A 23501-nucleotide genomic window follows, 5' to 3' on the forward strand; every position below is an offset into this window, starting at 1 on the left:
ATAGAGATGAGAGTTTAGACTGCGTGCTTATATTTTATTTTATTTTGGTAACCACTCTGACTTTTTGCCTACCACTTAATATCTACATTTTATAGTCAATAAATTTGTTTGTTTCTCTTTACCAGTGAGTTTGTATGAAATGTGGGGCAAATCTGCTCAGGTTGGCAAAGGCTGGTGTATGTCCACTTTCCATTGCTGAAGTGGTGAACTAATTAATAAATTTATATTCCTGGGGTACATTGCTGGGAACTGGGGGGGATTGGGCTGGTGCCTTTCTCTGTGTGATTTGTGAGTGGCTCTGGGAGCATTCATGCAACCTAGCTGGGTGTGGGGCTCCACATGCAGATATGATGAGTGATCACAGCTCCTGGAGGGTTTGCTAGCAAGGCATTGAGAGAGACAGCCTAGGCTGGTGAGAGTTCAGGGGGCACAGTCCCAGGCTGCACCCCGGAGGGATCCCGTCACAGTGGCATAGTGAGCAGAGTAAGGCTGGCTCCCAGAGTCAAGAATTGGAGGGACCTAGCGGATCACCAGTCCAGATAATACCAGAGGAGGAGGTCACACCTACCTGCCTGCCAAGTCTGGGGATTTTCTTCTTTTAAGGTGTGTAGTGCTAACATCTTTTTCCTATTTTACTTTGGGCATTTTTTTTGGCAATAATTGACCATCTGCATTGGCTTATTCTGGGAGCTTCGCTTCCCATGTGACTGAAGGAACTGGCTGGAACATGCAGAGGGCAGTGTTTATGCCTAGTGAGGGTGACCCTGCGGGGGACCTGGTCCACATTTCACCCTACTGCTACTGCCCTCCAAAGTTAAACAACAACAAAACCACCTCTAAGAGCTGAGCAAGCTCCAGCTGTCTTGCCCTAAGGAGCTGACACCTAGTCAGGACAACTCTAGAAGACTGTATTTTTAAAGAAAAGTGTCTGTAACCAAGTTTGAGGGGAGAGAACAGAACAGAGTCCAACCCACAAAACCAGTAAAAAAAAAATCAGCAAGGAGACCCTTGTTTTAACAGTGATTTATTATCAGTAAAAAACAGACAGCTTAGAATTGTTTTTGCTTTAGAGGCTTTTATCTTGTGTAGCATGCAGACCCTAGCCCCAAACAGCTGTTGGGAGACCTTTGGCAATATTCTTATCTCAACTTCTAGCCCCGTCCCTTGTTACCAATGACATGAATGCTGCAAGTCACAACCAACTTGGCAACAGGCAATTCTATACAGTACTTCTGATAAGGGTCACTGTGAGGCCTAAGGGTGCTGCAGGATATTTTATGGGAGCTAAGACACATTGTTTTGGCTGTTCTCCCTTGTTAAAGTTCATGGCTTATTGGAAAGCTATGAAAATCTTTCAGGGCTTGTCATTTTTTCCATTGGCGCTTTGCTGCTGTCAGTCTTTCAAATTTTTATCTAGGCTACATGGACTCAGGACTCTTTGGGAGAAAAATCCCTATGAATAATGCTAACAGTGCATCCCTTTCTTTGGGGGTGAGGGCTCTGTTCATCCTGGGGTCCTTCACAAAAAGACTCCCATCTACTGATGGGCTACTGGTGGTTCTGAAAAAAGCTACATCTCGAGATGAGATGTAGACAAGTATTCCACTTAGGGGTGCGTGCCCAGTGTGTTGGAACCGGAGACTTGCCTAGCATCGCCTGTAGAGAGGTGGTGCTTGTGCTTCATGGCTGTGGCCCCTCCCCTGGTTATATGAGGTGACGGCGCCTTGACCCCCCTCAGTTCCTTTGCACTGAAAGCCCCTGAGAGGAGACTCTGATGCTGAGGGAGGGTAGGCTGTGAAATACATGTCTGCATCACATCTCAAGGAACCACAGTTACAGTCAGTAACCATTTCTTCTTCGAGTCGCGTGTATTCCATGGAGGTAACTCACGAGCAGTACCCCAATTCGGAGGTGGGGCTCAGAGTCTACTGCAATATGGACTGCAGGACCATCTTCCCAAGGCCTGCATCCACTCCGGAAGATGTGATAAGAGCACAATGGTCCCTAAACGTAGGTATGGATGACCACATGGCTGCCCTGCAAATATCCAGTATGGAAATGTCCCTGAGGAACACTACTGAAGTCACTTGAGCTCTTGTGGAGTGAGCCTGTATCTGCTGGGGAGGTGTAACCCAAGCTATCTCATAAGCAGTCTTGACACAGGGTATTGCCCATCTAGAGATGGTCTGTGCCGAGACTATTGCCCCTTCATGCAGCCCATAGGACCTGAACAGGTGAGGCGAAGCATGCAAAGGTTTAGTCCTGTTTAGAAAAAGGCTAGACATTGCCAGACATCCAGAGAGTGGAGGCACTGTTCTTCCAGGGAAGAGTGCGGTTTAGGGAAAAAACAGGTAAATACACCGCCTGATTTAGATAAACCAGAGAGATCATCTTGAATAAAAACTTTGGGTATGGTCACAGTGTTACCTTGTCTTTGGAGAACTCAGTGTAAGGCAGCTCAGCCATTAGGGCCTGCAACTCTCACACCCTTCTTGCTGAAGTAATGGCTATCAGGAATGCTGTTTTCCGAGACAGGAGAGGCAGCACACAGGACACAAGGGGCTCAAACGGAGGGCCCCTCAGAGCTGTCAGAACCGTGTTTAGGTCCCACCAGGGAACCAGTTCTCAGACTGGAGGATGTAAAGGGAGATACCCATTCAGAAATCTCATCACCACGGCACTGGGAAAAACTGACTTCCCTTGAATCAGGGGATGGAACGCTGATATCACTGCCAAATGCACTCTCAGTGAACTGAGCACAAGATCGAGAACCTCTTCCATTTTGCTAAGCAGATCATCCTAGTGGAGGACTTCTTACTGCGGAGTATGACTCGTTGGACGGCCTCTGAGCACCACTCTTCCTCTTCATTTAGCCATGCAGCAGCTATGCTGTGAGGTGCAGGGAACTGATTGCAGGATGGAGGGTTTGGTTGTGGCTCTGCATGAGCAGGTTGGGATGGAGAGGAAGTGAAATGGGAGGTTGAATTGACAGAGCAAGGAGAACCAGCACTGTTTCGCAGGAGTAATGAGGATGAACTTGGCTCGATCCACTTTGAGCTTGAGGATGACTCGTAGAATGACTGGAATAGGTAGACAGACATACAGAAGAGTTGACCACCAGGTGTAGTGGAAGGTGTTGGAGAGGGAGCTGACGCCCCCTCAAGAGCAGAATAGTTGACATTTCCCATTCTCCCTCATCGCAGACAGGTTAATTGCAGGGATGCCCCAAGTTGCAAAGACAACCCAGAGAACACTCCCCTTCAGGGACCACTTGTGGCTCCGGGAGAAAACTCTGCTGAGATGGTCCGTGAGACGATTTTGCACGCCCAGTACACGGGCGGCTATGGGGTGATGTCTTCTTCGATACAAAATTGCCATAGGTTGATCACCTCCAGGCAGAATAACCTAGAATGCACCCCTCCTTGCTTGTTCACATAGTACATCGTGGTGGTATTGTCAGTGAGTATGTGAAACACTGAGTGCCTGGATGTAGTCTTGAAAAGCATGACAGGATGGCCTGAAGTTCCAACACATTGATATGGAGTGAGGCTTCCTGTTCCAACCACAGGCCCTGCACCTTCAACAAGTCCAGATGTGTACTCCAACCCAGAAGGGAAGTGTCGGTAACCACTGACTTGGTCAGAGAGGGCTGGGTGAAGAGGATTCCTTGGCACACACTGTGTGGGGACTCCCACTAACACAAGGAATCTAGGACTGGTGAAGAAAGGGGAACCAACCTGTCCAGAGAAGTCAGGGTGGTACGCTGTTCTGAACCACATTTGAAGAGGGACAAGGCACAACCTGGCGAAGTGGATCACCTGCGTGCAAGCGGACATGTGGCCCAAAAGGCTCAGGCACACGCAGACTGTCATGGAGGGCTGAGATTGCAGACTGAGGCACATCTGTTGAACTGCCTCGAAGCCGGTCATCGGGAATGCCCTCAACCTCATGGAATCTAACTGGGCCCCAATGGACTTGATTTCGGAGTGGGAACCAAGGTTGACTTTGCAGTATTTAAAATGAGTCCCAGATGGTTGAGCAAATGCAATGATATGTTGATGTGGTCAAGAACCTCCTCTCTGGAGCCACCCTTCAGCAACCAGTCATCAGGGTACAGGAAGGTGTGGATTCCCTTCTTCCTGAGATATGCCAAGACCATCGCCATACATTTGGTAAGATCAGTGGACAGAAGAGAGGCCGAACAGGAGAACCATATACTGAAAGTGGCATTCTCCTACCACAAAATGCAGAAACTTCCTGCGGCCCAGCAGAATCACCATCTAAAAGTAAGCGTCCTGAAGGTCCAGAGAAGTGAACCAGTCATTCTGAGACAGCGCAGGGAGGATTGCAGATAGAGTGACAATGCAGAATCTCATGTACTTGATGAATTTGTTGAGGCCACAAAGGTCGAGAATGGGTCTCATCCTGTCCTGGGATTTCGGAATCAGGAGGTACCAGGAGTCAAAGCCATGGCCTCAGTGTTCTTGTGGAACTTCCTCCACCATTGAGAACTGACCAGCTTGGAGAGCAGTGTCTTGTGAGATGGCTCCCCGAGGAGGGACGGCGAAAGGAGGTGAGAACAGGGCATGGAGGGGAACTGGATTGTGTAGCCCGATCTGATAGTAGGCAATTGAGTCCCAAGCATTGTAAAAGTGGACCAGCCTACCCCTAAAGGTAGAGACAGAAGGAGTGGAGCAAAGACTCCAGCAACCGGCGGTGAGAAGGAACTGAGGGGGCCCAGGTTGGCGCCACCTTATATCGCCAGGGGAGGGGCCACTGCCACAAGCGCCGCCCCTCTACTGGGACTGCTAGGCAAAAGTCTCTGGTTCTGGTGCACTGGGCATGCACACACCTAAGTGGAACACAGGTCTGCATCTAGTCAAAAGAAGAGGATCGTTGAGCATTGTTTTGTAAGTGCAATTTATGTTTACTGTGAAGAATTACAGAAGCATCCATATAGGTGCTCAGATACTGCAGCGCTGAGTGCATGAAAAATACTTATGCTTCTATATACACACACTGCCACACAACAACAGAATCATCTGAAATAAGGGCAGCATGATCCAGTCATTCCTTCCATAAATACTGATAATCGGTGGTTTGGTGAAGAATTTTCTCCTGGACAAGGAAGATATCGATGCAGGAATGCATGGATGCAAAGTAAATGAACAAATTCAGTATATTGGCCGCATCTTCTGCTCCTGTATAACCGAGCTGAGCACAGCACTCGCCTCCTTAACCATACAGAGCACTGAAAACTGTCATACTACATATTTAAAATGTCCCTGCTAAAACACATGATAGGTTTAGAATATCATCAATTGGCCTAGTTTTTACAGGTAGGATAGGCAGCCCCAATTCAGCCAAGCACTTACACACACATCCTTAAGTGCTTTGCTGAACTAAAGCCTGTATTATTGTTATCGGCACCCAAAGGTGAGCTGAGTGCCTCTTACTCAGAAAGATGACAGGTTCCTTGGCCCCCGAGAGCTTAAAATTAGGCATGGCCTGGCAAGACAGAAAGGAAGGGGCAGGGGAGGAAACAGTAACATCAGTAAGATTATGCACTTACTCAGTGACAGCTTGTGCATGAGCTCTCATACTAAAGAGTGTTTATGAACAGACTCCTCAGGTTGGCTAATTTTGCATATGCATCATGGCAGAAGTGGGTCTAAGGAGGGCTTTGAATGAGGAGATTCAGGGAGTGCCTTGTTGATCAGAGGAGGGAGGTCATTCCAGGTGTAAAGAGTGGCAAGGGCAAAAATGTGAACACATCTGTGGAAGAAACAGATAAATGGGATATCAAGTTTAGGAAAGGACTCCCCTTACCAAAATGACTAGTTTGTACCGTTCTCTTGGGAAGTAAAGAGGAAGCTATTTGTGACCATAGGACTCATGATGGCCAAGCCCCAAAAAACGTACGAGGATAAGTTTATCAGTCCTATAATCATCTTTTCAATATTGCCACCATCTAAAGGAGCAGGTTGGACCTCTTGGAGAGCTCTGCCTACAGCAGCAATGTGCAGATCTGTGCACCTGACTCTCCATAATACCTTACTTTGTCATCTTAAATGTGCATATATCAGGCAGGATTTAAGTTCCTTGAATATCAAGCAAGATTCACATAGTATCGGCATGTTGACATTTAACTGAGGTAGCCAACAAGTTGTCATCATACACTAGTGTTGACAAAAGTAAGGGAAAAGCTGAGGTGCTAAAAAACACTAAAGGCAGCCAAAGCCAATAGCATACTCTTATTGCCATGTCTTTCTTTTTTAATTTTTTTGTTTTTATCTCCTCCATTTTCTCTTTTCACCCATCTCAAGTAGAAGATACGTGTGAAGAAAGGTTCAACAATCCACTTAAATCATAACATGACTTTGGATATTCAAGGGCAAATTTTCAAAAACAAAACCAAAAAAACCCAACAACCACCCCGTCTTATATTTATAAAGGCAAAACCAGTGATGTGCACTTTAAGCACTGATACAACAACACAAAACTGACAGACTCTGCAATACCCATTAACCAAAAGCATTCAATGAAAAAATACCATCATCTGCCTATACATGTATAAGCACTGAAACTTGTATGCACATATATTTGCATGATCAGAAAATGGAGGTGATATTAATGGAGGCCGTTTCAAAATATGTCCCAACCCACATTATGTAACCATACGAAGGATTGCTTATTCTATTAATTTTATTTTCAAGTATTCAGAAAGTTAGAATGTTTGCTATTTTGCTTCAAAAATATTTCTTTCCTCCAGCTAGGAAGTACTGAATTCCCACAGAATGGCTTGTGGATTTTGAGTTTCCTAGCAGCACTGATTTCATAAAATGAAACTATTTTCAAATCATTCTCCTTGTAGCTTGTGGTATCTGGTGTTAAAACTACCCACAAATTCCAAACATTTGGGGTAAAAAAAAATCTTACAGATTTTTAATTTTTCAGCAGATTTCTATGGCCCCAAGTTACTGTTTTGTTTTTGTTTTGTTTTTTTAACTTATTGATACAAACTTGTGAGAAAGAATAAAGTTACTGGATTCACCTAAATACTTTAATTACTTTATTAATTACCATCCATATTCAGGTAAAATTTTAAGTGTAAAAACTATCCTGTTATGACATACACTTTGGATTCCCACTTTCAAACAAATTGCTACTAAAAACCTACAGGTTTTTTTGCAGTGGTAAATTACTTTGATGTAGCTGCATGGATGCAAACCCCCAGTTTAAATGTGTTGCAGGGGGATATAAAGTAGGGCTTACAATAGTGCAACTTACCCGATGTTCAAATACTGTACTGCTAATGTACACAAAACCTATGTGAAAAAAGATTAATCAGTGCCAGTCACCAAAGTGTTGACTATTCCTGGTTTCTTCATCTTGGCCCTCATGGAAAGCCTTTTCCCCCCAAAACTGAAAAGTAAAATTGTTGGAAATACATATTATACATAGTGCAATTAAAGCAACACTGAAGTGTTTTTTCTTCTCTTTGTGCAGTACGAATTGTGTACAGCAGTAAAATTCACTGCGTCAACCTGTAATGCTGTCTTTGGGTTTCTTCTTGCATAGACAGATATGAAAAACTATTGTTATTTAAAAATACTTTGACCCACCACAGTGAGACATTAAGCTGTTTGATAAGCTATATATTGAAGTGTCTTAATGCGCCAAGCTAATCTGAATTCTTTTTTGTTTGAAGTCCTGACATCACATAAATAGAACTTCCCTTTCACAAACTACACACGAAGAGGTGTTTTATAACTAGCATTATCTTGCATTACATACAATTGCTCATTGGGAGTAAGCAGATGTAGGTAATTTATTACATCATAAATCTAACCTCTTCAATATTTAAGCATATGTAACACAAATTAAAGATTCCAGTTAAGCATCACCACAGTTTAACCCCTCACATTTGCACAAAGTAATTTACTACAAGCTATTTAATTGCAAAAACTAAAAGTTTATACAGGTGCTTTACTATGTCATACTGTCATGGTTCCCTTTGTTCAGCATTCCACACAAACTTCTGTATCATGATTGTTTCCACTCATTATCTATTCAGTCTTTGCGTTATTACTTCTCGGTACATGATAGAGATGTATATCAGCAGCAGAAAGATGACAAAGAAATCATCTAAAAATCCCAAAATTCCAAAGAGGGCTTCAGGAAGAAAATCCAGAGGTGAAGCCAGATAGAGCAGAGCTCCTAGCAGGCAGAGGACTATTCTGATACGGAACATCCAGAAAAGGCCCCCTACAGTAAACATCTCCCTGAAAGCATGCCGCAGTAAAGTGGGTAAATCCATAATTCTTTCCATAATCTATGAACAAACAAAATAGAAATAATTAATTTTTGTAGCATCATACAAAATGCCAAAATAAATACTTCCTAAATGGGATTTCTTTTTCTTTTCTTTTTTTTTTAAGCACAACATTGATATTACCACATTCACCAGTTTTGGAATCCAGTAGATCACAAGACTGAAAGTTTCTAGACCTGGTACTTGAAACCACAGTATAATGAATTAATGAAAGATTTTAACTGCCAAGACACCTATTGGGTAAGAAACACAGGAAAACTAGCATCAAAGGAAAACTAGCATCTTAATTGACACAGAAGACAACTTATGATTCACCACGTAGCAAGAGCAAGCAGTGGAGAAACTATTCTGGATCCATTTCTTACTGATAAGTAGTAACTGATTGAGGATATAACAATGGTAGAGAAGTTTGGTACCAATGATCACAAGTTATATTAGTTCAATACAATAAAGAAAGGGGCTTGAATTCATTATAGCAAAGAGAAGATTCACAGAATGCAGCAGTATATATTTAAGAAAAGGTAAATAAACAAAAACAGATTTCAGGAAAGCAAAATGTTAATCGAGTGAGTAGGATGCAATGGAAGAAAGTATGGAAAATCTAAGAATATGGAAAAAATCTGGGGATCCCTATGAGTTACCATAATCAAGCTGCAACGGATTACATTTCTTCTGAAAAAGAATAATGCAATATATAAGCTGTGGCTAAATGAGGCTTTTCAGGGGACTGTCCAAGCTTTAAGATTAGAAAACAAAATAAACCCAGCCACGGCGCCTTCTTATCTTTTATTCTGTGGCTTCATCCACACTAATTAGCCATGGTTCAGTGGGAGCCATTTTTTAATTTGAGCACTGTTTCAATAATGACTCCTTTCCCAAAGCAGACAGAGCCACAGAATAGAAGACTAAAAGGCAGTGGTTCTCAAACTTTTTGTATTGGTGACCCCTTTCGAACACCAAGCCTGTGAGTGCGACCCCCCTTAGAAATTAAGAACACATTTTTGATATTTAACACTATGTGAAATACTAAATTTAAACCCTATTGCTTAAAATGAATTTACCTTTTCTCACTGCTTTTAAATTAAGACTAAAACACATTTTTATCGAATTAAATATAAGTGGAAAAGTTATTTTTAAGTAGAATTTTATTTTAATACTTGACAGCAATTAATGACCTGAAGCAGCCAAAAATCAGTGAGATGGATGATGCTGTTTATTTGACACAAGAAGTTTTATTCTTGGTGTTGTTTTAGAAAGGGCGCATCTGATGTCGCCCTTCACATTAAGTCGGTTTTGAGATTTCGTCTTTACTGTGAGAAGACTGGAGAATCCACTGTCGCATTAGTAGGTAGTGGGAAATGGCAGGAGGACTCTCTAGGCCATTTCAGATGCCAGTGGGTATTCACTTGCAACTGAGCACCAGAACTGGTCTGGAGGCAGCTGTGTGAATTTTGCTTTCATGTCATCATCATTGATCATGTCGACAAACTGTTCCTGTGTGTAAATATTGTCCGTAGGTAACTGCTCAGCTGCCACACTGAAAGGGTTCTTCACCGGGGAATGAAGTGCTTCTTGTAGCGCTGGGAAGTAGTGTGAGAACTCTTCATGAAGGGCTCACAAATGTTTACTGATCGCTGACTTGAGAGCGCTATTCATGTTAACTTCTTCCTCCTCGCTGAACAAGGAAGGTGTCGGAAACATGCTGTAACTGTCTGTGTCCAGCTTCCTGCACCACAGATCCAACTTTATCCAGAAGGCTTTGATTTTATTAGTCAGGTCTATTGATGTTGAACATTTTCCCTGAATTGACAGATTGAGATCATTAAGGCTACCAAAGATATCAACTAGGTATGCCAAGCAGAGAAGCCATTTCTTGTCACTGAACGTTTTGTTCAGCTCTTGTTTCTGTTTTCACAGGAAAAACTTTGCCATCTCTTCGCAAAGTATAAAAACGCGCTTTAATGTGTGTCCCCTAGAAAGCCATCGGACTTGAGTGTGGAAAAGCAGAACTTCATATTCACCACCTATTTCATTGCAGAGCTCTCGAAAGAGATGACTATTCAGAGCATGAGCTTTAATGTAGTTCCCTGCTCGTATAACAACATCCACCACAGCATTAAGGCATATTAGCAATGTCTTTGCAGCGAGGACTTGACGATGGATTCCACAATGAGTGACAATCACATTAGGTGAGACACACTTTACCTTCTGCCGAAAGCCAGACTGTGCACCCATTATTGCTGGAGCACCATCGGTACAGATACCACAAAGATTTTTCCATTCAATGCCATTGCTTTCGAAAAAGGAGTTCACCTTATTGAAAATGGCCTGTGCAATTGTGGTTGTTTCAAGTTGTTCACAGACTAAGAACTCATCCTTAACATCCCCGGCATTAACACACCGTACGGATACGACCAGTTGTGCGCAGCGAGTAACATCAGTGGTTTCATCAAGTTGCAGGCTGAACATACTGAAAGCAGAATTTTTAATTTCATGCACAACTTGTTTTTTGATATCTTCAGACATCTCACATAATCTGCGTTTCACAGTGTCATTAGGCAGGGAGAGGTATTCTGGTTTTTGGCAGTATCCTTGCCAACCACGACTGCCAGAGTCTCCTTGCCCGTTGGCCGAATAAGCGCCTCACCCGCTGCATGTGGCGCTTGAGTAGGGGCAGCTCGTAGTGACACGGTGCAAGAGGCCTCCGCAGCGGAAGACGTTTGCTGTCGGAAACTTCCATCAGCACCAGGCCGGGCCGCCTTTGTTGCTGCTTCTCTGCGTTTGAAAAAAATCCACGCTTCGATTTTTATGCTCAGGATGTCTAGTTTCAAGATGTTGCTGCCGTTTGCATGGTTTCATTGATTCAGCAGACAAAACTTCAGAGCCAATGACACATTGCGGCTTTTCAATTCCAGAGGTGATGATACTGGGAAAATCCAGTTTAATGGAAGACTCGAGATACTTTTGTTTTTTAGCGGTTTCAGCAGTACAAGTGGCCATTATTTTCAGGAGAAAGTTTGCACTTGTGTGTCTGATTGTTAATTAATAAAGTACTCGTTCAGCTGCGAATCCAGCCCTCTAATGTTGTCTCAGTGCCAGGGCCAGCCATAGGAAAAATGGTGCCCTGGGCAAACTTCTATTTGGCGCCCTTTCTTTGGAGGTGGAGCAGCACTGGAGGCGGAGCTGGGCTGGAGGAGCTTGGGGCTCTGAGGCTGGCACATGGTGCTGATGGTGGCTCACAACCAAGCACCTGGCTGAAGGCCTCACAGCGGGTGGGGGGTTCGGGGCTGACAGGCAGGGCTGTGTGTGGCAGAGCTGGAGGGTTAACAACCTTGTGCCCGGCAGAGCTCCCGGCTGATAACCCTCAGCATGGCTGGGGCTTTGCCCAACAACCCCAGTACAGGGGTCGGGGCTCACAGCATCCTGGATGCCCCAGCTCAGGGCTCACAGCCCCTCTCCTCGTTGGGGTCAGGACTCGCAACCTCACGTGGTGGTTGGACTCAGGGATCGCAGCCCTGTGCCTGCCTGGAGCTCGCAGCCCTGCTCCTGGCCAGGGTTGGGGTCTGGGCTCACAGCCCCATGGGGGGTCAGAGTCGGGGCTCGCAGCCACACTTCCCTGTCAGGGTCGCGGCTCGCAGCCAGGGCGCAGGGATCGGGGCTCTCAACTTGTAGCTGCGCGCTGGGGTCGGGGCTCACGACCCCCCACATAACCAGGTTGCAACCCCCCGAGGGGTCGCGACCCCCAGTTTGAGAACCAATGCTAAAAGGTGACATGAGCTACTTTAGAGAGTAAGGGTAGTCTTGTGATTAAGGCAATTGACTGTGTTCAACATTCACAGGCAGGATGTCTAGGTTCAATTCCTGGGTCCGCCACAGACTTCCTACGTGACCATGGGCAAGTTGCTGAGAGCCTAATCCAAAACCCACTGAAGTTAATGGGAGTCTCTTAATTTCAATGGCCTTTGGACCAGGTTTTCAATCTCTTTACCTGTAAAATGGGGATAATACTTCCTTTCTCTCATATTGTCTGTGTCGTCTATTTAGATTGTAAACTATTTGGGGTAGGGTCCCTAGGAAGAAACTAATGAGATATGTGCAGGCAGAACCCCACTGAAATCACTGGTATCTACCTGGACACATCTCATTTGTAGGATCAGGGTCTGCGTGTACGAACTGTGCCTAGCAAATGTGACAACAGTAGCTTGCAAGGTGTACATTCTAAAATTCTTACCACTCTAATTATGACACCCAGTTATAGAAATAACACTCAGAGAAAAGTTTAGAGAACAAAATAGAGAAGGCACACAACTCATTAGGAAATCAAGGAAGCACAGAACTCAAAATACATTTACAAAAGAAAGGGAGCTATATCAATACAGAAGAAAGCAAAGCTAAATTCTCCTATCAATTCTGGGTCTTTATAAACTGGGAGGAAAAAGGGAAATATTTTTCTTTACAGGCCACATATTTCTTTACTTGTTAATTATGAATAATTTAGGCCCTGAATCAGGAAAGCACGTAAGTACACGTTTAACCAGACTTCCTGAATAAAGGATGCTCTTCTGAATCAGGGCTTTAGTAAGTACCATGTCATTACAACAGAAATGCTAGGTTATACGAGTAGTTAAAAATAAATGTTTCTATGCTTAAGCTGCAGAAACTTGTATTTACTAAACAAAACCTGTGTAGTTCCCATGAATTATGAACAGAAAATAAACACCTGGAAGAAAATTACACATTATAAAACAGTGTCAGTCTTTCACTGGTTATTGACCCGCCCCCCTCCCCCACCTTACTTACAGATCTGGGCTGTCCTGAGAATCTCCGGTTGTAATCATTGACATCCTGAAGCACTTGTGCTGCATCCTGCTGATCTTCACTGAAGCGTGGTAAAAGCAATGTTACCTGTGCACAACAGCAAGAAGCCACTTCATGCCTGGCACTTCTCATGAACATGAAATTGCAAATTCATAAAAGAAACAGGAATAATTCAGTGCTAAACCTCATACTTTAAGTACAATTCATTACTGTAGACCAACCTTGGTACAACTTTAGATATATGTTGCCTTGCTTCTAAGTATTAACCTAAAAATAACAAGTGTTTAATACTTGCACTGTATTTACTTAGATACAGCTCCCAAGTCTTAAAGAATTAACATTTTAAGATACTATAAAAAGGATATAGAAAGCTATTTTCAAGAATATTTACTAAGGACAAAGTACAAGAACCCAGTCTTTGAAGTAGATCAAGGGTAAAGTTTTCAAAAGTGCATAAGTGAGTTAGGAACTCAAGTCCCATTTTCAGAGGTGACTTAGGCACTTAGATGCTTGGGGGGTTGAATTTTTTATCCCAAAATCAGACAAATGCTTCCATCATCATTACTGATGATCTTGCATTGAAGCATAAAAGCAGCAAAGTTTGAGCTCATTGTATATCCACTTATAGCACAGTGGCTGAGGACCCTTCGCCATCACTGTTCCCCCAAAGTGCACCAGCCTAGGGGGAATCCACTGCAACCTCCTCCGTGATCCTGGCTATCATGGTAATGCTCAGAGTGAGTCTCCAGGCCTTAGCCCATTCAGGTTCCCCTTGACTGGAAAGCTGGTGGGTACAATGGGAAGCTTTGAGGATAAGGTGAGTAAATTGGAGAAAAAGTGGGCAGGACAAGAAAAAAGGATAAGTCAGGGCTTTTGCAAGAGTAATGAATGGAGAAGTCTCCTCCTAAAGAAAAATATAGTTTGGGGAATTAATTCTGCTACAAATATCTAAAACTACACAATATGACATACATACGCATGTGTACATTTTATCTATATACAGAAAACTATTGTAATTTTAAACGTATGTGGTGATGATATTCATGTGATACACTTTATCGTAAGGTTCTGCAGTTTATCACATTGTTTGCAATTTTTCATCTTTGAAACCTTACCTTGTACTCTGCCACTAATCCATCAAGCAGTTGCAAACACCTGCCCTCCCCTCCCCTCCCCTCCCCACCCCCCCCCTTTTTTTTTTTTTAAACAGCAGCTTGCCAAAGGACAGTTTCCTCTCTCTTCCTCTCCCTCCCAAATATGAAATCCCCCTTCCACTGCATAGGCTGAGCAACATTCAGTCCCAGATCAATGACAGGCTTAAGATGAAATAGCTCGTCACTTTCCATGGCTAGATATGGATGCTTTAGTCCATTGGAAAGAGGTGTACAGGGTGATACTGGCCCTTTGAGCTATAAAAAAGGATGTCTGGGGAAGAAAGAGATATGGTGAGAGAGCTCTCTGTAGGCCCACCCTGGAACAAGGGAGGAATTATCAGGGAGCCAGTGGAGGGGTTAGCCAGTGCCAGGAGGCTGAAAAGGGTGAAGACCTGGGAAGACTAGCCGGCAGACTTTCCTGAGATGAAGGGCCAGAGCCAGGAGACTGATTATGGTTCCTGGGAGAAGGTTGAAGGCAGGAGAGCAGCAAGAGGGGTTAGCTGGTTGGTGACCCCAAGTCAGATCCAGGACTAGAGGGGTCTGAAGGCCAGGGAAGAGCAGAAGGAGTTGCCTCTAAGCCAGAGAACCATAGCCAAGGGCCAGAGAGGGCTGATGGCAGGGGAGCAGCAGATGACCTTATCTACTCTCATCTCCAGAGGCCAAGAGCTGGACCCATAGGAAGTGTGAGATGGCCAGCTTTCCAGTCAAGGGGAACCTTAATGGGCTAGGGCCTGTAGACTCACTCTGAGCATTACCATTCATTATTCCCAGTGCAGATAATCATTATGATCATCCGACATCTCATCTCATGATGCCCCATGTACCACACCACGGCACTTTCAACCATATCCGGACACTCTGTCCTCTTTTGTCCCTGGACAGCCACTCCAGCCCTTCCAGCTGGAGTGTAACCCTGCTCTTCCCAGCGGGAACCTTCACAGCCTGGTTGCTGAGAGATGGTCTTTACCAGACCATCCAAACATTGAGAGATTTTAAAAAAAGGATTAGGTTTTTGTGTTTTATTTATTTTTTTTTTAATTTGCTTTCTTGTTTTTGAGCCTTTGGAGGAAGCACTTCCCACCAAAAATATAAGTGATCATTTCAGGTTCAAAATTCAAGCTTAAATACATATGCAGAAATGTAGGCCTCCCTGCTGTTGCTCAGAAAGACACTCTGCTAACCCTTTCCAATCTCTTGGTGTGTGGGTGTGGGTGTGTAGCTGACAAAAGACTTTCACCTCCCCTGACCTTATTGCTATTCTGTCTCTCTCTCTCCCCCCTCCTGGTCTCCCTCTCACTTCCCCACTCAGACTCTTGCCCCACTCACATTTTCCCTCCACGCTCTCCACCACCAGTTCTTCTGTCCCTCACATGCCTGCCTATATCCTTCCCCTTTCCCCCAATAGAGTCTTACCATTCACAATTTCCCTCTATGCCATCCCTTACTTATTTTTAGAGGTAAGCATGAGAGTGCGTGTTTTCAGAATCCGGGCCTAAATTTGGAATCAGAACCATCGGGTCTTTGATGATATAAAGTGTTACCGTTTGTCTGCAGATCGGGCAACGGATGGCACCCAGCCACGAGCCATACCTCCAGTATGCAATAATGCACGTACCTAATGGAGGTAAATATCAAAAGCTGTAATGATTTAAATTTTACACTGTTAGACATTTTTGATTTAAAACAATTATTTCAGCAAGAACAAAATATTAGGCACCAAGAAAACCGGTAATGGATTATTAAAATATTAGGCTCAAGTACTTTAGGCATAACTGGCTGTTTTTATATAATATTAACTGCATATAGTAAAACCAAATTTATCCAAATTCCAGATGCAATTCAGTTAATAAATTCTGATACAGTTCAATTTCAACATTAACTTCTATAGCAGGGTGGAAAAACAAATAAAAAAATTGATTTTATATTTTAAAAATAAACCCATTTAAGATTAAATTTGAAATTGACAACTCCAAACTTTTAAAAATCATTTAAAATAAACATAAAAATAATGTTAAGCAATACGTTTGCTGACACTTTTTGAAGAAAGTAAAACCACAGAACTGTGGAAGTCACTGGCTAAGCCAAGGGTGGGCAAACTGCAGCCCATGGACCGGATCCGGACTGCCAGTTATTTTAAGCCAGCCCTTGAGCTCTGCTCCAGCGCTCCAGCCGGGGAGCAGGGTCGGCGGCTGGAAGCTCCCAGGAGCCACGACAGCGCTTTAACGTGGCTGTGTAGTTGCGGCACCAAAGCTGGGAGAGACTTCTCCCAGAGCTGTAAAAAACCCACCCCCACGACGGGAGTAGCTACCAGTGTTGGGAGTGTGGCTACCAGTGCTGGTGCACTGTCTACACTGCCACTTTACAGCGCTGAAACTTGCATCGCTCAGGGGTGTGTTTTTCACACCCCTGAGTGAGAAAGGTTCAGCACCGTAAAGTGGCAATGTAGACAAGGCCTCAGTGTAAAGGCTATGGTTAACTGAAAATCAACGTTTTAATAGCTAACAACCAATGAAAATCAACTTTTCTTTAGGAAAATAACTAAAAAGTACAAATGCAGAACACGATTAGAATACATTATTTAAATAAAGGTTTTCAGCTTACTGATTTAAATTATGATTAAACTGGGTGATTTAAATTGCACTGACTTAAATCAATCCATCCTGGTCAAGAGCATATATGTTAACTGAGGAGTCAAAAAGCTTCTACATCATTGTAATTTGAAAATGATTAGTTTTAAAAGCCTTTACTAAGGTAAAGTTTAGCTGGGAAAACTACAGGAAATAAAAATTCAGCTTGTTACAAAACCCTAATGTTTCAAGCTTTGAAATTACACAGGTTTTGAGCTGTCCGGAAAAATCTGAATCCTTTTAATCTTTTCCAACTCTGCACCAACTAACTTTTCTCGATGAACAGATAATGTATAAGTTACGATAGCCCCATGGATACGAGATGAAGACAGATAAAGAATCCTTGTTTGAGAATCTCAAATGTTGGGAATCTGAAGGAGGGGAAATCAAAATGATAAACATAATGTAACAAAATAAAATTACCCCTACAGATACCTCAAGTAAGCCAAGGATGTGAATGTTGTAAGTTTTAGCATAATTCTTAAAGACCTCAATTTTTCAGTGTAAACGTGTTGTCCTGGATGAGGACACCAACCAGAGTTTTGCTAGTTTTTTTTTCTACATGTGTTTACAAAACTGCCACCTCAGCTCCCCCCGTTTTATTTTAAAAAATGTTTTCCGTTAATTCTGAATTAATTTTCAGTTAATTCTGAGTTAATTTTTTCCACGTTTAGAAACTTTAAGGACACAGAATCAAACATATTTGCAGATGAGTGGAAATTTTGATTTAAAAACTGGTAGCACAGAAAAAAAATACTTTAGAATGTAATTTTAGACACTATCTATTACCAGACACTTTCTCAAGAAGTTATACATAAAGTTCTTTGTTTTTAATAGTATTATGCTATGAAAAACTGTTTTTCTCTTCAGATCAAGTTAAGGAATTTAAGATACTTTAGAAATGGTTACTCACCCTGTATAGTAACTGTGGTTCTTCAAGATGTGTCCCGCACGGTGCTCCACTGGAGGCGTGCTAGCGCCCGCTGCACCTTTGATTGGAGATTTCTCTTAGCAGTGTCTGACTGGCCCACAGATGCGTGCTACTCAGCCCCGTGCCCTGAGCCATTGTTACATAGCACTGGGTGGGTGAACCGCCCTCAGTTCTTTCTCTACCACCAAGCTCCACCGCAGAGAACTCCAAAGTAGAGGGGAAGGAGGGCTGGTACTGGAGCACTTGTAGGGATACAAATCTTGAAGAACCTCAGTTACTGCACACAGTGAATAATCATTTTTTCTTCTTCCAGTAGTGTCCTTATGGGTGCTCCACTCTAGGTGACTACCAAGCAGTTCCCTCTAAGGCAGGGTTGGGTGGGGCGCTTCAGAGTCGAATTTAGCATAGAAGAAAGTACAGCCAAGCCAAACAGTATCAGAAGCAGAGTTGTGAGCTACTGTGTACTGTTCGTCAAATATATGTAAAGACACCCAAGCAGCAGCCTTACATATTTCAATAATGGGCATGTTTCTGAGAAATGCTGCAGAGATGGAAATGGACCTTGAGCGAGTAGCTATGTTCAAAGGTGTTTGAATATTACAAGATTTGTAGCAAGAATTACTGCAGCCAGATAGCGACTTAGAAAGTCTTTGACTAGAGACTGCAGCCTGTTTTGAGATCTATCTGCAAGGGAGACAAACAATTTGAGGGTCTTTCTAAAGGGTTTAGTTCTAACCAGACAGAAGGTCTGATGTCAAGGGTCTGCAATAATGCTTCTTGATTATCTATAAAAAGAAAAGGAGTACTTGTGGCACCTTAGAGACTAACAAATTTATTAGAGCATAAGCTTTCGTGAGCTACAGCTCACTTCATCGGATGCATACAGTGGAAAATATAGTGGGGAGATTTTATATACACAGAGAACATGAAACAATGGGTGTTACCATACAGACTGTAACAAGAGTGATCAGGAAAGGTGAGCTATTTATTACCAGCAGGAGAGTGGGGGGGAGGCGGGGGGGGCCTTTTGTTTGTTGGTTAATATGGAACTCAGAAGAAACTTTAGGTAAAAATTTTGGATGGGGTCGTAGCACGTCCTTGTCCTTAAAAAATACTGTAAAAGGGAGGGAAATGCCGTAAGGGCCGCTATTTCCCCAACCCGTTGCGCTGACGTGATGGCTATCAGGAATGCCACTTTCTTTCATAAATGGAGCTGTGAGCAGGTATCCATCGTTTCAAACTGATCTTGCAAGGCATTTATGGACCAGGTAGAGGTTCCAAATAGGAGCAGGGTGTTTGACTGGCAGATAGACATTTCCTAGTCCCCTGACGAACCTCACTGTCATGGGATGGGGAAAAATGGAATTGTCACAACCCAATGGCCCCCTCCCTCAGGGGGTTCCCTGGGGAGGCAGATCAGCGTTGTATGTTGCTAACGCTGTTGCAGGCATCGCAAGGCAGTTTGGGAAGGGTTAAAGGTGTAAGTGTGGAATGAAAGGTTCCTTTGCAGGTTATGAGAGGCCGTACAGGGAGGAAGAGAGAAGGGAACGGGTTAACTCGACGCTCCAGCTAGGTCCGAAGACAAGACGCTAACTCCAGCCCAAGGCCATGGCACACAACCTACGACCTACTCTCGGCTGCCTGCCAAGAAAGACAGGAGCCTGGATTTCAACCCCGACCAGCGAGGATTCAGCTGAACAGAACTGCAGGGGCTGTGAAAACTAGTGAGACAGTGAAGGCCAGCGTGGGGGAAACAACAGGGTGTTTTGGGAAAGCTGAGGAAGCCACGGAAGGCCGGTTTGGACTGGTTCAAAGAGCACAGGGAACAATGGTCCCTAAACAAAATGCCCCCAAAAGACCTAAGGACTTAAAACCCTCCTGAGAGCTGAAGCAAATCAGAGATCCACAGTGGACCCTGGGCAGCCTGTGCACAGGACAGAACTCCCGTCCACCCTTCCCCCTCTTCTTCTGACGTTACACCCAGGCTTGGCCAGCCTCGGGTCGTACGTGTGTGGGTAAGAAAGTGGGTTAGGGCATGGGCATTAATGCTTTCTTTCTTCCCCTGAGTGACGTGGGGAGAACCCAGCACCCTCCGCTGTTTTATTAATAAAGCTTTAAAATTTAGTCACTTGGTGTGCTCCTTCATTCCCTCCCGTAATGATCCTGTGGCCTCAGCCTGATCACCTGATGCCTCAGGCAGACTGGTAACATAAATCTGTCACAGAATAATCCTGTACTGGAGAGCGGAAAGCCATGATGGCCACCAGATGGACTCTAATAGAGCTCAGCGATAGTCCTAAACTTTTTAGTGTTAGGATGTAGTCCAATAAATCTGGCAGCGATGAGGTCATTGGTGGAATATGTCTGAGGTCACACCAAGAAAGAAATCTTGTCCATTTTTGAAAGTCTGTGTAGCAAGTAGAACTGTTTCCTGCTGTGTTATAGAATTCTTTTTACTTCCTCTGAGCAGACTGTGTCTAGACCCATGAATCATTGGCCAACCGTGCTTTGAGACGAAGCACTGCAAGACTGGGGTGAAGGATCATCCTGTCTTCCTGGGAGAGGAGATGAGGAGCAGTGTGGAGAGTGATTGGAGAGCAAATGGCCAGCTGTATCAGGCAAGGAAAACATGTTAATCTGGGACAGGGTCAGAATTATTAGGATGACTCCGGTTTTGTCTTTTGTACTTTGAGGAGAACTAGAGGAATTGATGAGAATGCGTACAAGGAGATTCAACGATCAATGAAGGTGAAAAATATCCCCAGAGATCTGTGACCCAGTCTGCCTCTCGAGCAAAACTGAGCACAAAACTGTGGCGAAACAAGTCTATCTGAGAGGTGTCCCACTGACAGAATATTTGGTATGATTTGCTGTATCCTATTTCTTACTTGTTGTCTTGGAAGAAGTGCCTGCTGAATGCATCCAGAGTCACATGTTGAATCCTTGGGAGATAGGCTGCTGTGATGAAGACCTGGTTGTGTGCACCAATTACAAAGCTTGACAGGTTTGACGCAGTGGGATCTTGTGCCTCTTTGCCGATATAAATATGCATGATATGTAGTCCAAACAAATCCTGCATCCTTGCGGTCCCTTCCAACCCTATGATTTTATGACCTTTATGAGATTGCGCAATTAGTGGCAAAACCTGGAGACAGGGGTATCTAACCACTCTGAGTTCCAGGATGTTGATGTGTAACATAGTCTCTTGCGACGCCTACTTGCCCTGGATCTAGATGTGCTCCCGACCATAGCAGAGAGATGTCTGTCTTTATGACAGCCGCTGGGGGAGGATGTGCAAATTGGACTTCTGAGTAGACATTGTAACGGTCTTTCTACCAAAGTTGAGGGATTGTTTTATGCAGGTGGATATGGAAAGATGTACATTTAAACTGTGTCGGTTTGGTGAATAAACAGTCCCGAGCCACCCTGATGGCAATGGATTTGGAATCTTGCGGGGTCTCTGGCAAAGGTACTGGCTGCCATGTGCCCTAACAACTGAAAACAGTTCTTGATCAGAGGGCTTGATCAGTATGGGGGCTGAGTTGAATTGCACTGGCTTTGTTGGAAAGGACCACAAACTTATGCAGAGGAATGTAGGCTCTTGCTGCTACTGAATCAAGCAGAGCTCCTATGAATTCTAAGTTTTGCACAGTGGTCAAAGTGGATTTTTGAATGTTCAATTGCAGGCCCAACTTGAAGTGATCTATAACCTCAGAAGTTGGGGCAGATGACAGGCCTAACAGGAGCACCTGGTACAGAAGGGCTTCATTGACAGGCAAAGCTATGTGGGCAGATGAGGTCAAACGAAGGATAACATGCAGCGTATGATGAGGTTCTTTAACCTCCTTGAATTAATTGCAACAAGTCAGCAATTCTCTTGACCAGATCCTGGAACTGCTTAAAATTCTCCGCCAAGGAAGGAGGAGGACAAATGATAGCTTCATCCGGACATGAAGAGGAGATATTGGCTGTAGGAGAGACCTCATCAACAGCTCGAGCTTCCTGCTCCTCAAAGGATTCTTCTTGAGGGTCAGGTCTCCTAGAGGGAGCAGGCCATGCCGGTTGTCTCTCTGTGATGGGTGGTGCTCGATGTCTTGGAATATTGTTGACGATAGACTGATCAAGGGTCCCAATGTGGCCAAGGAGGTGGTGCAGAAGGCTTAGAAGGCACCCGTGGGCGCTCATACAAGCAAGATGGTGCTTGCAATCTTGTGCCACGAGTGGTTATAGGCTTGTCAGAGACCTCTGGAAAGGGGCCTCTACAGAAGCGAGGGGAGAGACCTGAACTGATATTTGGGACACCAAGGCAACGTCTTCATCAGAATCCTCATCCTCAAACCCACTCTGGAATGGTGAAGTGCCTGAAGGAATTTGAGGTGAAACCATCGGTACCAGATGAACTTCAGGCAATCTCGATGTCCTTGGTACAAAAAGAACATAGGAGCCAAGCACCAGAGAATCGGGCATGTCAGATGCAGCCAGGTCCTGGGGAAATTGGAAGTCCTGCAGTACAAAGCCTGCTGTCAGTACCAAGCCTGTAATCTGCACTGAGGTGATGGTGGCTGAGGCTGCTGACAATACCATGGGTCTCAGGCACTCCAAGAGAAGTGTGGTTGGAGCCCGAACGGGCTGCTGCTTCTTCTGATCAGGAATAGTCAGCATGGATTCACCAAGGGCAAGTCATGCCTGACTAATCTAATTGCCTTCTGTGATGAGATAACTGGCTCTGTGGATGAGGGGAAAGCAGTGGACATGTTATTCCTTGACTTTAGCAAAGCTTTTGACACAGTTTCCCACAGTATTCTTGCCAGCAAGTTAAAGAAGTATGGGCTGGATGGACGGACTATAAGGTGGATAGAAAGCTGGCTAGATCGTCGGGCTCAACGGGTAGTGATCAATGGCTCCATGTCTAGTTGGCAGCCGGTAGCAAGTGGAGTGCCCCAAGGGTCGGTCTTGGGGCCGGTTTTGTTCAGTATCTTCATTAATGATCTGGAGGATGGCATGGACTGCACCCTCAGCAAGTTTGCAGATGATGCTAAACTGGGAGGAGTGGTAGATACACTGGAGGGTAGAGATAGGATACAGAGGGACCCAGACAAATTGGAGGATCGGGCCAAAAGAAATCTGATGAGGTTCAACAAAGACAAGTGCAGAATCCTGCACTTAGGATGGAAGAATCCCATGCATTGCTACAGACTAGGGACCAAATGGCTCGGCAGCAGTTCTGCAGAAAAGGACCTAGGGGTTACAGTGGATGAGAAGCTGGATATGAGTCAACAGTGTGCCCTTGTTGCCAAGAAGGCTAATAGCATTTTGGGCTGTATAAGTAGGAGCACTGCCAGCAGATTGAGGGACGTGATCGATCCCCTCTATTCGACATTGGTGAGGCCTTATCTGGAGTACTGTGTCCAGTTTTGGGCCCCACATTACAAGAAGGATGTGGAAAAATTGGAAAGTGACCAGCAGAGGGCAACAAAACTGATGAGGGGTCTGTAACACATGACTTATGAGGAGAGGCTGAGGGAACTCGGATTGTTTAGTCTGTGGAAGAGAAGAGTGGGGGGGGGGATTTGATAGAAGCCTTCAACTACCTGAAGGAGGGTTCCAAAGAGGATGGAGCTAGGCTGATCTCAGTG

General features: G+C 44.3%; 1 protein-coding gene across 3 annotated transcripts in view; it reads right to left on the bottom strand.

Moving 5' to 3' along the window:
- Positions 1 to 1049: 1049 nt before the first annotated feature.
- RNF170 (ring finger protein 170) overlaps positions 1050 to 23501 on the bottom strand; it is a 50052-nt gene continuing 27600 nt past the window's right edge. The window contains exons 6-9 of one of the 3 annotated variants that reach the window (XR_012639624.1): positions 17848 to 17923; positions 15849 to 15922; positions 13136 to 13240; positions 8197 to 8335 (exon numbers count right to left, since the gene is read on the bottom strand). Coding sequence is in view for 2 of the 3 variants with exons in the window: in XM_074953625.1 (XP_074809726.1) it covers positions 8066 to 8335; positions 13136 to 13240; positions 15849 to 15922 (449 nt within the window). In the remaining variant the exon portion in view is untranslated. Of the gene's footprint in view, positions 8336 to 13135; positions 13278 to 15848; positions 15923 to 17847; positions 17924 to 23501 lie in introns of those variants that run through there. The other 2 variants (XM_074953625.1, XM_074953626.1) reach the window with 2 other exon arrangements.

Source organism: Natator depressus, chromosome 5 (genome assembly GCF_965152275.1).
Source record: "Natator depressus isolate rNatDep1 chromosome 5, rNatDep2.hap1, whole genome shotgun sequence".
Classification (NCBI taxonomy): Eukaryota; Metazoa; Chordata; order Testudines; family Cheloniidae; genus Natator; species Natator depressus.